Source organism: Quercus suber, unplaced genomic scaffold (genome assembly GCF_002906115.3).
Source record: "Quercus suber isolate HL8 unplaced genomic scaffold, Cork oak 2.0 scaffold_4, whole genome shotgun sequence".
Lineage (NCBI taxonomy): Eukaryota > Viridiplantae > Streptophyta > Magnoliopsida > Fagales > Fagaceae > Quercus > Quercus suber.
The window spans coordinates 244456-258441 of NW_027069470.1; the positions used below are offsets into that span (position 1 = coordinate 244456).

Below are 13986 nucleotides of genomic sequence, written 5' to 3' on the forward strand. Positions count from 1 at the left end.
ACTCATGTCAATCCATTTAACTTCACGCGTCTAATAGATTCAATAGGCTATATCTGATTGAATATATCTAATGAGTGATGAATATTAGTGATAAACTAATGAGCAATGCTAGAGAAAAAAAAAATTACAATTTCTGTCACAATTTCTTATAGAGTAATATTACTCATAACTCGTCATACGGTAAAATGTGATTTTTCATTTTGCCCCCCGTCATTTTCCTAGATAAACTGATAACAATAAAGCAACCATGAATTGAAAGCTGCCAAAACCTAAGTGGCCAAAGCCTAAGTGGAACATAAAGGCATAGGCCCTAGCCTATTATAATCAAGTGGAACAAAAGCTGTCATCCATTCTGTTAAGAGAATATTAGTGTTATTATTGATTTGTTAATGGCTACTGAAATAATTCCTTTAATAATTACAATTCTTGAGAATATTCTATTCAACGTAATACAATGACTATGACATGTCGCACTTACGAATCTAACGAGCCATCTTGGTACAGTTTTCAGTTGTTTTTTAGAAATACAAACTTGTTTTTTAGAAATACAAACATGTGTTTGCAGGGCCTAAGTCCATTAATATCACATTCCTTTCGAAAATCTACTTAATACGGACTCTTCATAATGAAGCGTAGCCCAATCTGAAAATTTTGCTTTAGATTTGGGTGGGGTGCGCCAGGGCCGAGCAACAGTGCAACACTTGGGCGACGCGTAAGAGACCCAGTAGCAAGCCACTGTGGTGGGCTCTCCCCCTCAAGAAATAAATTTAATATCGTGTGGGCCAATGACCCACATATCAGATATTAAACTGATAAGAACAGATACTACACTTGATCTTAGCCAAAAGGCCGAGAAAGGTATGCCTTGTTCAGCTCCTGATTTCCCATTTTATACCTCAGCTTTGTTTATCCCTCTCCTCTCTTACACGATGTGGGAATCGGCATTTGAAACCAGCAAGAGTTCTCTAACGCATTGAACCAGGAAGATGTTAGCGGATGCTATTATTTGCAAGCAAAGAAGCATTGCATTTGGTGGCAAGGGCAGGATCCTGTAACATATTAATGGCTTGCTTGCTTACGGTTACATAAGTTAGATGAAACATATAGCAACTGCAACTTTTTCTTCGCTCGTTTCCTCTTTCTAACGATTCCAGCTAATTTTTTGTTAAAATTTTCATCATGGTGGCATTATTTTTCTTTTTTCCTTTTCTTAATTCGATTTTTATCACACTTAATGAGAGCGGATACAAAATTAAATCTCCTAATAAAGGATAGCAAAGTATGGCACTAAACTACAAAACTCTAGATCAAAGGTCGTTTAACATGAGCAAATAATGAACTAGAATGGAACACATTGAACACTCCACCACCATGAAGCACCCCACCCATTCCCTCCACCACCGACTCATTGATCCCGAGGCCTATAGATTGACATCTCAAATATATTTTTCCCCCTTTTATTCTTATCAATTTTAAGTAATTAGTAGGGAATTCTATTTTGCATCTTGATTGTGTGTTTAGTGTTTTGATTGGATTTGCACTGAGGAGAAAGTGGTTAGTGAGGAGACATGTTTAAGCGAGACTATGAGAGAGAAGTAGATGGGGCTGAATTTTTTATTCAGTTGGGTTAAATTTTTTATGACATTAAATGCTTTTGCTAATGAACTGTAACACTCTAAACCTAAATTGGATGTTGCCAATGGGAGTAACATGCCTTCATCTTTGTATGAATAACAATGGTTAAATTAACCGTGTGCCATGCCAATGGAAGTGGTTTGGAAGAAATTAAATAATAAAAAAAAAGGGTAATAAAAAGGGTTCTCAAAATATAGTGTGACTCTAATTTTGTTGGGTTAAAAACAATTATTGTCCTAAAAATATATATGCAATTGTTAGGCATTTTGGGACTTCCAATAGATCAGTGATTAATAGGAGGTGGGATTATTTATTAATTTATTGTGTTTGATTCATTAACACGTTAGTCAACCGTACTTAAAAACAAGGAAAAAATTCATTAGCTTATTCACTTTCACACCAACCCTAAAAGAGACAATCAACTTAACTCAAATCTACAACTACAAAGGTTAAACCCTTTTGTAATTGTACTCTGATTAGTAATGTATTATAAACTTAGTTTAAAATACTAGTATTATTATTTTCTTGTGTGTTCTAATAAGTATTACTGTTTACTAAAAAAAAAGTAGGAATATTTATCCCACATTAGTTGTGTGTGTCTAGTGTCCGCTATTTATAACCCAGTCTACAACTACAAAGGTTAGGCCCTTTTGTAGTTGTACTCTGATTAGTAATATATTATAAACCCAGTTTAAAATACTAATATTATTATTTTCGTGTAAGCATATGTTTACTTAAAAAAAAAACACACACACCATAGACTTGTGCTTGATATTTCACATTCTAGAAAGGAAACAAGATAATCAACCTAGAAAGGAAACAAGATAATCAACCATGTGGATGTGGGGCAACTATTTTGAAAAACATGGTTGATTTTCTTGTTTCCTTTCTAGCATGTGGGATTACATTGATGTTGAAATTTGCATCGTGGACTCATGGACCACTGTGGCATTCTAGAATTATAATGCTCATGAACTCAACATCTTAATCTTATTCTCACAAAAAATGTTGGTATGGTTACCAGCTATTACTGTAGATAATAAAATTATAATGCTTTCAACTTTTCGTAGCCGTTTATTTTAGGTTTTAGAACTAACACCCAACAAAATCTTCGAAAGATAAATGAAATTAATATAAAATAATACTAATATATTGCAAAAAGTACAATAATGCCCATATAACTAAAACTATTAATTACATTACATTTGCATTTAAGTATTTATTGCAAAAAGGACTTGTTGTTGGACTAAAATTGGTAATGGGTGGCAAGAAAGAAAGAAAGAAAAAACTAAAAATTAAAAGTGAAAGTGAGAGAGATTACCACTACCAGTGTGTGAGAGAGAGAGGATTAACGATTAAAGCTTGATCAACGGTATAGGTTGTACAAGTTTGCAAAATTTTGCTCAATTTCCTGTGTGAAACAGGCATCGCTTATTGGGACACCAATGGCTTGTATTTTGTTGAAACAACATTGTATACATTTATTTATTTTTTAATCTATTTGTGCTTATTTTCTTAGCATAAGAATTTACTGTTTTAAAAAAAAATTTATTTAACCATTTTTCAAAACAAACACGTCAAATTATGTATTTCAAACTTTATACTATTTTAAAAAATATCAATGAATATTTTTCACAACAAATGCATAAAATTTAGAGAAAATATAGTCCTTTCATCAGAGATGATGATGTCGACCATGTGCACTAACACGTATGGCTCTGTCAATTCATTGCATAGGTTAAAAAACTGATTGCCAGGCAGCTTATGTGGGAGAAACGATGGTTGCCATCAAATTGAACATGGTGATAAACTGGAAAAACCTTTGTTTTCACGGAGGAATTACAGTTTTGAATAATAAGCATCATAATTCACTATCTCAGCTCATAAACTTCTTTTCTTGCTTCTTGTGATTAACTAGATAACGAATCCTATCAAATAAGAGTCCTAGCTAGCTATCACGAGATGGGTTCCCAATCCTAATCCATAATTCAAATACAAATGGCCATTTCTTGCTGCAACTGTATTCGTCATTCCTTATCTTCTAGCCATTCCTGGCTGCAACTGTATCCTTATCTTCTAGCCACTTCTTGCTGCTACTGTATCGCATTGTTCCACGTGGTCTTGCGACATAACACATCTATTTGCAAGCAATTTTCTTGTGGTCATTCACTCATTCTCTAAGTGCATAAAAGGCCAACACGTACCTCCTTTCTTTCAGCAAGGCTCAAATTCTTACAAACCATTGCTACAACACAATGAATATCAAGAAGTAACAATGGAAGGAGGTGGAAATTAATGAATTCACTGGTGAGATCACTCTTCGGCCATTGTATCTTTCTGACATAGATGATTTCATGGTGTGGGCTACAGATGATGAAGTGGCTCTTTTTTTGCAAATGGGACGCTTGCACTAGCAAAGAAGATGCACTAAACTTTATCAAGAATAAGATTATTCCTCACCCGTGGTTCAGGGCAATTTGCCTTAATGGCAAACCCATTGGTGCCATTTCAGTGACCAGATTTTCAGGCTATGATGAGTGCAGAGGTGAACTTGGCTATGCTTTGGGACATAAGTACTGGGGCAAAGGAATTGCAACTAAAGCAGTTAAGCTGGTGGCTAATACTATATTTAGTGAGTGGCCACACCTGGAGAGACTTGAAGCTCTAGCTGCTGTTGAAAATGTGGGGTCCCAGAGGGTGTTGGAAAAGGCTGGGTTCCAAAAGTAAGGTATTCTAAGGAAGTATATGGTTTCGAAAGGGAAAACTAGAGACCTGGTGATGTATAGTCTTCTTTCTACTGATCCCCGAAGCTAAGTACATGGAGTAATTTTAGTACCAAATAAAAAGTTACAATTTTTACCACAATTATGATCGGTTGTTTGTCACTTTCACATAAATTTACAATTTTTTTCTTCATCACTTACACTTTGCCACATCATAATTGTGACAAGAAGTTATGAAGAATTTTGTGTTCCTAGACTTTTTCGAGTATTTGTTCACAGTTATTGTTGTTTTAATTTGTTATGTGATTTATAAATCATAATGCACCCACAACCAGAAGACATTGTTAAAAATTTTAATTAAATGCATCGTGTGAAATTTGAATGTTGTTTCCTCTTGTAATGTAGAATAATCTTGGGATTACAAATTTTATATCCACAACAATTCTATATAGAAAATGTAATTCCCTTGCAATAGACCATATTAATACACATATCATATGCAAGCAACTACAAAGGATTTAGATCTCCACTATATATCAACACAATATCAAGAACTTGATAAATACATATATTTTAGCAAAGGTAATTAAAAAAATAATTAAAAAATAATAATAATAAAAAAACCCAATCAACCAATTTTTCCCAAAACAAACAACCCAACTCTTAAAAAAAATTTAAACAAAATAATTTTTCCCTTACCCAACAACAAATGCACACATCAAAGACACAAAACAAAAATAAAATAAAATAAAATCCTAAGCGGCTAAGCAACCTAATCGAGAGAAGAGAAAGTGAGAATCTATGGAGAGAAAAGAACCTCATTGCAATAATTAGTACAAATTCAATCATAAATGATTTCAAAGATTTTATTAAAAAAAAATGTCAAGTTCCCCTTTCATAAATGATTACATTGTAATGTATTAAAAAACAATGATTGTATATCTTTTTTTTTTTTTTTACAATCAATGATTTTATATCTTTGTCTTTGTTGACGGTTTGTCAATACTAAATTAATGCTTATTTCGAATTTTATAATATTTTTTTTATACTTCTGCCACCTAACTCCAAGTTCTAGCTCCATCCCTAGTTGGTTTGGTAAAGAGCTTTATGTGTATATATATATATATATATATAATATTTTAATACATCTAAAATGAAATTATCTTATGAGAAAAATAATTTGTTATAGATGACTAATCCTAATATATGATTTTATGAATATTTTAAAAATAAATTATATTTTATATTTTGTTACAAAATAATCGCATATTTTCATGCATCATACGGGACTACAACTAATGTACAATAATAATCACATACATTGGATATATACATCCCCTCTCTTAGAGTATGTGAATCCCAAAAATTTTCACATTGACAGAAACTGATAGATCAACCTTTCAACAAAACAGAACACTTAAATGATTATTTTGTCAGTTTTTAAGAAGTTATACATTGTAACATCAATAGTCCTCCCTCATATTACATATAGAAACCTTCCTTTTGAAGCGCAGCCTTTTCTATATCCCTTTGTGAGGCCTTAATGTCCACATTAGCAATGCCTTTCAATCTCTCCATATCTGGATCTCTTCAAACATACTGGAAACCATTTTTCACTGCCAATGTGGTTTTATACCTTTGCGGTTTTGCCCCAATACTTTGATCCTAGAGCATAGCTGATTTGCCCCTACACTTCTAATTGCCAGTCCCTGGATCAATGCATATGAATACAATGAACATTTTAATAGGAAAAGGAATTTCTAGGCAAAATTTGCAATTTACAATTTGCCCAAAATCAGTTTAGTCTCCTTTAAATTTTAAGTTGGTTATTTAAGAGCAGTAACTTTACTTCAAAAAGAGTTTGTAAGTTTGTAGTATTTCAAAAATCATTTTCAATCCTATAACTATGTTTAAATAAGTTTGTAGTACTTCAAAAATCATTTTCAATCCTGTAAGTTTTATAGCTTTGTAGCAGTCTTGTAGTACTTAATAAGTTAGCAGTTTTGAGTGATTTTTGCAAAATTACATAGTGAGTTTTAAAAAGCTAAAATGATTTTTTTGGAGAAAGTTATGGAATAAAGTAATCAACTTCTTGAGGAAGGTGATTTTTAATAAAAATAATCTAGCACTTAAAACATGATTTTTAATCAATACCAACGAAAACTAGCCTTCTATTGCTTGCATAAATCCATTTTTTAAAAGATATTACCATTTGGGAGAAGAATTAAAACTTGTTATAGAATTGGGTGGGGTGCGCCAGGCCCGAGCAATAGTGCAACGCATGGGCGACGCTTAAGAGCCCCAGTAGCAAGCTACTGTGGTGGGCTCTTCCCCTCAAGAAATAAATTTAATATCGTGTGGGCCGATGACCCACATATCAGATATTAAACTGATAAGAACAGATACTACACTTGATCTTAGCCAAAAGGCCGAGAAAGGTATGCTTTGTGTTGAGTCTGGCTTCGCTCTTTATATCTCAGCTTTGTGTCTCTCTTTTCTGTCCTACACGATGCGGGAATTCTGACTTTAAGACCAACACAGCGAACGCGCTATATCCTATATATATCTTTATGCGTGGCAGTCACACTTGTTTAATGCTATTGCAAGTGATTGCCTTCTTCAATCGCCAACTAGATTGTTTGTTTTATCCTATTTCCTCCAACTGGTACTTTTTCATATCAGCAGCAAAGGCCATTCAGAGTGTGGCTTGAACTAAAAGGGAAGACAACTAGAACCCTCAAGAGACTACAACTAGCTATGTAGCACATAAATTGCTCTAGACCCTACACACCCAGGACTCTTCACTGTAACTTCTTTTAGCTTAGTAATGGATGGCCTTGAAGTACAATTGAATTTTAATTAGTAAAGCTCAAATTTCATGAAAACAAAATAAACCCTGGGAAGTAATAATAATATGATGAAATTTCTCCAGCCTCATAAGTCCAAAAAATGAATCGAGTTTTGAGGGGATTTGCTTAGGCATTAATTGAAAGACATAACGTATGAAGGCACAACTGTTAGTTTGATATTGAAATTTTTTTTGGGGCTTATTTTGATTTCAAACTTGCTTTTGTACCCTTAAGATTGAATTTGCATAGCATTATGTTAGTTTTGCTTTCTGTAAATGGTAGGATATTATTTTCTGTTTGAATTCTAAGGCAGTTTACGTGAGGAATTGTTAAAAGTAAATTGTATATTTCAATCAGTGTTTCTAAGTTGTTAGTTGGGTTTAACTAACGGTAATCAATTGTATTAGGCTAAGTTGTGTAGAGGTTTAGCTTAAATTGTAATAGCTTAATGGCCTTTTACATGTTTCATGAAATGTTTGTTTCATGCCTGGGAAAGCATCCTCCAAATTATATCCTAATAATGCTTAAAGAATAATGGGGATAAACCATTGCTGAAATTTTTTTTTTTTTCCTAGTCTCCTCAACAGTTGATTGCAATTTCAGCAAGTCATTATCCTCAACTAAAACACAGGGAATTAACCCATTTAAGCCTTGGGGGAATTAAAAATACAAGTTTTAAACAGTTTTTAAACCAATTTCATCTCTATTTGTGAGCCACCCTTTCTCGTTTTTCAGAAAGAAGTCTGTAGGGGCCTTTTTTTACCGTGTGGGGCTAGGCTGCCCCTTTGTGGTTGTAGGCTCAAGTGTTTTGGGTTGCGGGAGTCGAGACCAATCCAACTGGAACTCAACTTGGCCGGGTTGTGCACAAACTAGGCTTTGTCTACCAGGAGAGTACTTGCAGCAGGCAGAGCTGTTTCAGAGAAGCTTGCGGCAGGCAGACATAATTGATAAAAAAAAAAATAGAGCAATGTATTCTGGAATTACCAAATAGTTCTTTTAATAGTGAATGACCAAATGATCCATAATCACAATAATATGAACAATTTTAACAAAGAAAACAGTAAGGGCAAATGGTAATAAAGATTAATCAATGAATAAAGGAAATAAGCCGAGTTTGGTCCGCAGGGGCAAGGTCAGGGAGGAAGAACGCCTCTTCTCAACACGATTAACCTCCGAGGAAAAGAATTCCTGCCGTGGAAATTAATGGGTTTGAAGGAGGCGGAACTGAATGGACAATGCCCAGGACGATTATATAAGAGAACAGGGATTTGAGAGGGAGAGAAGGGAAGGGACCTATCGGTGCATGCCACTAACACTTGCTCTTTTCTCTCTGTCTTTCTCTCTTTTCTAGTCTTTCTTCAGTGATTTCCACAATTGTAGTTTTTAGAATTGTGCTCCCCTGTTTTTCTAAGTATGTTTCAGAGTCTTTTTCTTTACGTTGTGTTGTATTGCTCTTTTCCTTCTTATTGTTGTTCCTGTACACGGCAGAGGCTTCCTTCTTATAATGCCTGTCGCGACCGAATTTTACTATTCTACCCCTAAACCACCTTTGTCTGGTTTGGGCGTACTTGCTGACCATCACTGTTCCGTCTGCGAGTTCCCCTGTTACAGACAAAGACAACTTTTTTGTCTGTTAGTCTGCCGCGGCACCTCTTCTTGTCGCGATGATGTTTCTCTCTCTCTATCCCTCATGGCATGCACCTATTGGTTCCAACTCAGCCTTGCCTCTTTTGGGTGGTATGTTATCCTAGCAGGACGTATCCCCCAGAAGAGCTTGAGCAGGAACCTCAAAACAGGTCTTCCCCTCTCCCCACCTCCAAACCATGCCCTCTTACATCTGACCCACGACTCCACCACGTCCCGTATTAGCTGAGTATAGGCTGGTGGTGCTTGGGCCTTGCGCGTGCATATGTCTGAAATCTGTCTGCTGTTCATGCATCTGCCATGGACTGGAGACTTTGCTTGTATTGCCTGCGATCCGTTTCTGGCTTTTCACGAGCTGCTACTCTGATTTCCCGCTCCCATAGGGTCTGGGCTTTACCGAGTACTGGGCTTTGCGTTCTCTTCAACCCAATTCTTTAATTGTCTTGGCTTCCTACTGCGTTACTTGGCCTTTCCCGCCGCGGCGATTTGTTCCTACTGGGCCTCTTTTCAGGCCTGCCGTTCCTTTTTTTCCCCTAATGGCTTAATATGGCCACTGGTGTTCTCACTTATGGGCTCCAATGTCCCTTTCTTTTCACTTGGGCCTATCCAGCCCATTCACTTCCTTTGGACTTCCTCGGTCCATGTACTAACTCCACATCCCATGGGTATTTACTAACTCAATTGGGTTTCCCTAGCCCAATTTCCTCATTCTCATCCTTGGGGTTTATGGGCTTACCATTATCCCTTACTTTCTTTGTTTACATTACTTCCCCATTCTTGCTTTTCCATACCACATACTGCCCATGGGTGCTATTTTCTCTCTTTCCGGGCCTTTTAGGCCCACTTACTTCTTCAAGACCCATTTATTTATATTAAGGGTCTGTGGTCCATTATTCCTGCCGCTTGAGCCTAATGGTTTTACTTAGTCTGCCACTTCTCTGCTACCCGTATTTCTGGGTTGGGCCGCCTTCTGCCTATTTCAAAAAATGACCCTCAACAAAGTCTATAGCATTACTCCCACTAATGATAGTTGTTACGTGAAAAAGAAAAACAAATATTTGAATTCGAATTTATCAAATACATTATCTTTGTTTTTTGTTTTTTTTATTTATTGACTATAACTCTTGATTAAGGATCTCTTCCGGTTAACAATGTAAATTAGTTAACTGATTCTGTACGGCCCCCAAACCGGGGACCATTTTGGGCCTCGGACCCTGGCCTGAGTGCATGGCCTGTAAGGCCAGTCTCCCTCTACCTAGCGGCCCACCCCAGAGCCACACATGCTGCGGGCCCAGGCTTTGCATCATCATCATTTCTCAGCAATACTTTCCCGAGCAGTGATAAATATTCGACTTTCAGAACACCCCGTTCTATACCTTCCCGGCCGTGCCTCGGGGAGGCATCGCTGCCGAGAACTATCGTGAAGGTGGGAACCAAGTTCCAACGCCATCCTCACCGCTTCCCACTCCCACCTAGTCACCCACTTACGATCGATAATACTGGACCGCCGGTTGCACTTACTGGCAAATAATCATAACCTCTCCACTAACTATGGACTATAAATATGAGAAGTTTTGGGAAGACAAGGGTTGGAAAAAATGAGACAAATAGAGGGGAAACAGAGAGGAAAAGGTTGAGAACAAGGCGATTTAGGCTCTTGAGAAGAGAAAAGTGATCTCATTGAGTCTCAGCGTAAAGAACAACTCAGTGTAGGAAATCCAAGCCCATCGTACAAGTAAATTGTGAGTCCAAGAGAGGCCAAGCCCAATAGGCTTCGATTTCGGGCCCGCACAATTGGCGCTGTCTGTGGGAAACTCCTACTAAGCAGTGGTTCCACCGAGACTCGGGTGCAGGAAGATGTCTGGAAGTAACGCCGAGAGTGGCTCGGCGGGGTCTTCCTAGGGATCCACCTGGCGGGAGCGGAGGCAGAAGAGACGCGAGGATCGGGCTTACGAGCAACAGGAGGAGCGGTCCGGCCTTGGAGAAAGGTCATATCAGACGGGGAGAACAGTATCCTATGCTTCCAGGCACAGGCAACTCGACGAGAGGGACGAAGAGCTTGAACGGCTGCACAGGTTAGTATAAGACCTGGAGTTAGAAGCAAGAAACGAGTGCCGCAGAATGGATCAAGGCAACCGAGGGAGAGGATCTGACGCCGGGGAAGAACGGGGCGGAGTGGGGTCGTATGGATCAGGATCCCACCAATACCGGGATTGTTCACGCTCGAGGGAGTCTCGTCGGCACCAAAACCGTTCGCATTCGGGGGAATCTCGCCGACGACGAAGTCGCTCCCATTCGCGAGAGTATGGAAATCGGGGCTCGGGGTCCCCAGATGAAAAACGGACAAAGAATGCGGCCATGGATGAGATGAGCCGCCATTGCGAAGGGCGGCTCGGTCACCGTTCTCAGTGGACATTGAACGCACGCCAATGCCGGACAGATTTACGCGCCCACCGTTCAATTCATACGGCGGGAGAATGGACCCGGTGGAACACGTCAGCCACTATATCCAAATGATGTCTCTGCATACCCGCAACGACGCTCTGATGTGCAAGGTATTTCCCTCCAGCCTCGGTCCCACAGCTTTGAGGTGGTTCAACGGGTTGCACAAGGGCTCCATCCACAGTTTTGCTGAGCTGATACAGGAGTTCGGGTCCCGATTCGTGACGTGCAGCCGGGAACAACAACCGGTGGACGCGCTGCTGTCTATGAAGATGAGAGCAGGGGAAACCCTCCGTGATTATGCTAGCCGATACTGGGAGCTCTACAACAAGATCGGCGGAGGGAATGAGAAGATTGCAGCAAGCACTTTTAGAATGGGATTGCCTGAGGAGTCGGGGTTGAGGGAATCACTGACTAAGAAACCTCCCGAGGATATGAGGCAGCTAATCAGGCGGATTGAGGAGTACAAGCGGCTGGAAGATGAAAGAATACAAAGCAAAGGCAAGGCACAGGTGACAGATCGTCCTCGGCAGAGCGGTTTTCAACAGAGGGCACGGGGAAATTTGAGGATTCAAGAACCAGTGGCACCGGCAGGGGAGGTGAACATGACGTTCAAAGAGCCCGTGCATAAAATTGTGGATATGATAAAGCATGAGCTGTATTTCAGATGGCCGAACCGGATGGCTGGCGACCCCTCTAGGAGGAATCAGAACTTATACTGCACCTACCATAAAGACCAGGGACATACTACCGAGCAATGCCGAGTATTGAAGGACCACCTCGGGCAGCTGGCTAAGGCCGGGCACCTCAAAGAATTCATGGCGGACGCCGGGGATCGAGGAACCGGGCATGGCGCTCCACAAAGAGGGAATCCCCTTCCGCCCCCACTTGGGATAATTGATGTTATTCACGTCGCCCCCAGGGGCATTTCAACGGTAAAAAGGAACGTGGTGTCGACAGTAATATCATTAGAGGGAAGTACGGGAGAGCTACCTCCCGCGAAGAAGATCAGACCCACCCGGGAGCCGATTGCTTTCGACGACAGTGATTTGGAAGGAACCATTCAGCCGCACGACGACGCATTGGTAGTCACGGCGAGGATAGGCGGCTTCGTTGTGAAGAGAATATTGATAGACCAGGGAAGCGGGGCGGAGGTTATGTACCCGGACCTATTTAGGGGGCTCGAGTTGAGGAACGAGGATCTGTCGAAGTACCGCACTCCCCTGGTTGGGTTCAACGGGAAGATGGTGGTTCCCGAGGGGCAAATCTCTCTGGCCGTAAACATGGGGGGCAAGGAGGTAAGGGTAAGCTTTATCATAGTCGCCTCATACTCCCCCTACACGGTAATTCTAGGAAGACCATGGATACATGCAATGGGGGCTGTGCCGTCAACTTTGCACATGAAGGTCAAGTTTCATACCGATTATGGTGTCACGGTGATACAAGGAAGTCAGAGGGCGGCCAGGCAGTGTTTGGTCGCCATGATTAATTGGAAGGAGCAAACCGACCAGAAGGATCAGGCTGACCCCAATTGTTCGTCGTCGGGGGCGCCTTTATAGCAATTACAGAGCCCGCCAGAGGAGAAGGGGGCCGCGCGCGCCGAGAATATGCTCAAGGTAAAGGTGTTGCCGGATGTAGATAGGTACTTCCAAATAGGGGAAAGCATGGAGGACCGGGAAAAAATGAGACAAATAGAGGGGAAACAGAGAGGAAAAGGTTGAGAACAAGGCGATTTGGGCTCTTGAGAAGAGAAAAGTGATCTCATTGAGTCTCAGCGTAAAGAACAACTCAGTGTAGGAAATCCAAGCCTATCGTACAAGTAAATTGTGAGTCCAAGAGAGGCCAAGCCCAATAGGCTTCGATTTCGGGCCCGCACAGATTCCATACAACCACTTCAACTTACTATTTTGCTCAAGAGGCAAATATTTAAATTTTTTCATAATTATAATTAGACTATGAGCTTATTGAAGTCTTCAACTACATCATTAGATAAACTTGGACAATTAGACTTGATTTGGTGGGGAGCGCCAGGCCCATAGGACAACATTTAGGAGCCCCAGCAATAAGCTACTGCGGAGGACTCTACCCCCCAAAAAATAATTTGAATTTCTGTCTAATTTTTCATGAATACCTAAACTTCATTTGCTCCCATCTTCTTTCACAATGTCAGTGTGGGATGAGATGGACATGTATATTCGTTTAATGCTATTGCAATAAGTATAATATCTTAGTCCCTTTCTCTCCAAAATAATAATAATAATAGCCTAGTCCCTTGGCCTCCAGATTCTTTGTTTTGTTTTTTCAGCAAGTACTTTCACATCAAAGCTAAAGGCCATTTTTCTTTTTCCTTTTTTTAATTTGATAGTTATCACTTATCACATTAAATGAGAAAGAATATAAACTATAATTCTCCTAACAAAGGGTAGCAAAGTACGGCGCTAAACTACAGGGTTCTAAATCAAAGTTCGTTTTTAACGTGAGCAAGCATGAACTAAAATGGGACACAGCAAGATACGAAGAACACTTTTTCCCACTCTTTCATCTCCCTCTTTCCTCTAAGTGGCATCTACATTCCATTTGCACACAAACTGCTATTTGGTACTATGAAAAATTAGTATTTCTCTTTATTATAGAATATTTTAAGTGTCACTAAGTTAAGGTGGTTCACACGTTTAGAGTTACTGTCCGCCATA

At 39.5% G+C, this 13986-nt stretch overlaps 2 protein-coding genes and 2 non-coding genes across 4 annotated transcripts; 2 read left to right on the forward strand and 2 right to left on the reverse strand.

The window, feature by feature from the left end:
- Nucleotides 1-666: 666 nt before the first annotated feature.
- LOC112017885 (U2 spliceosomal RNA) lies at nucleotides 667-862 on the reverse strand. The gene has a single exon (XR_002883534.1). It is a non-coding gene; the product is annotated as a U2 spliceosomal RNA (small nuclear RNA).
- A 3048-nt stretch (nucleotides 863-3910) lies between these two features.
- On the forward strand, nucleotides 3911-4684 carry LOC112017882 (uncharacterized). The gene is given in 3 exon segments (XM_024050343.2): nucleotides 3911-3922; nucleotides 3924-4022; nucleotides 4024-4684. Coding segments are annotated over 3 exon segments (537 nt in total). The 3' UTR covers nucleotides 4450-4684.
- Nucleotides 4685-6604: 1920 nt separating this feature from the next.
- LOC112017884 (U2 spliceosomal RNA) lies at nucleotides 6605-6800 on the reverse strand. Its single transcript, XR_002883533.1, has one exon. It is a non-coding gene; the product is annotated as a U2 spliceosomal RNA (small nuclear RNA).
- Nucleotides 6801-11280: 4480 nt separating this feature from the next.
- LOC112017851 (uncharacterized) lies at nucleotides 11281-12852 on the forward strand. The gene has a single exon (XM_024050305.1). It carries the CDS (start codon nucleotides 11281-11283, stop codon nucleotides 12850-12852), a length of 1572 nt encoding a protein of 523 aa, XP_023906073.1.
- Nucleotides 12853-13986: the final 1134 nt, after the last annotated feature.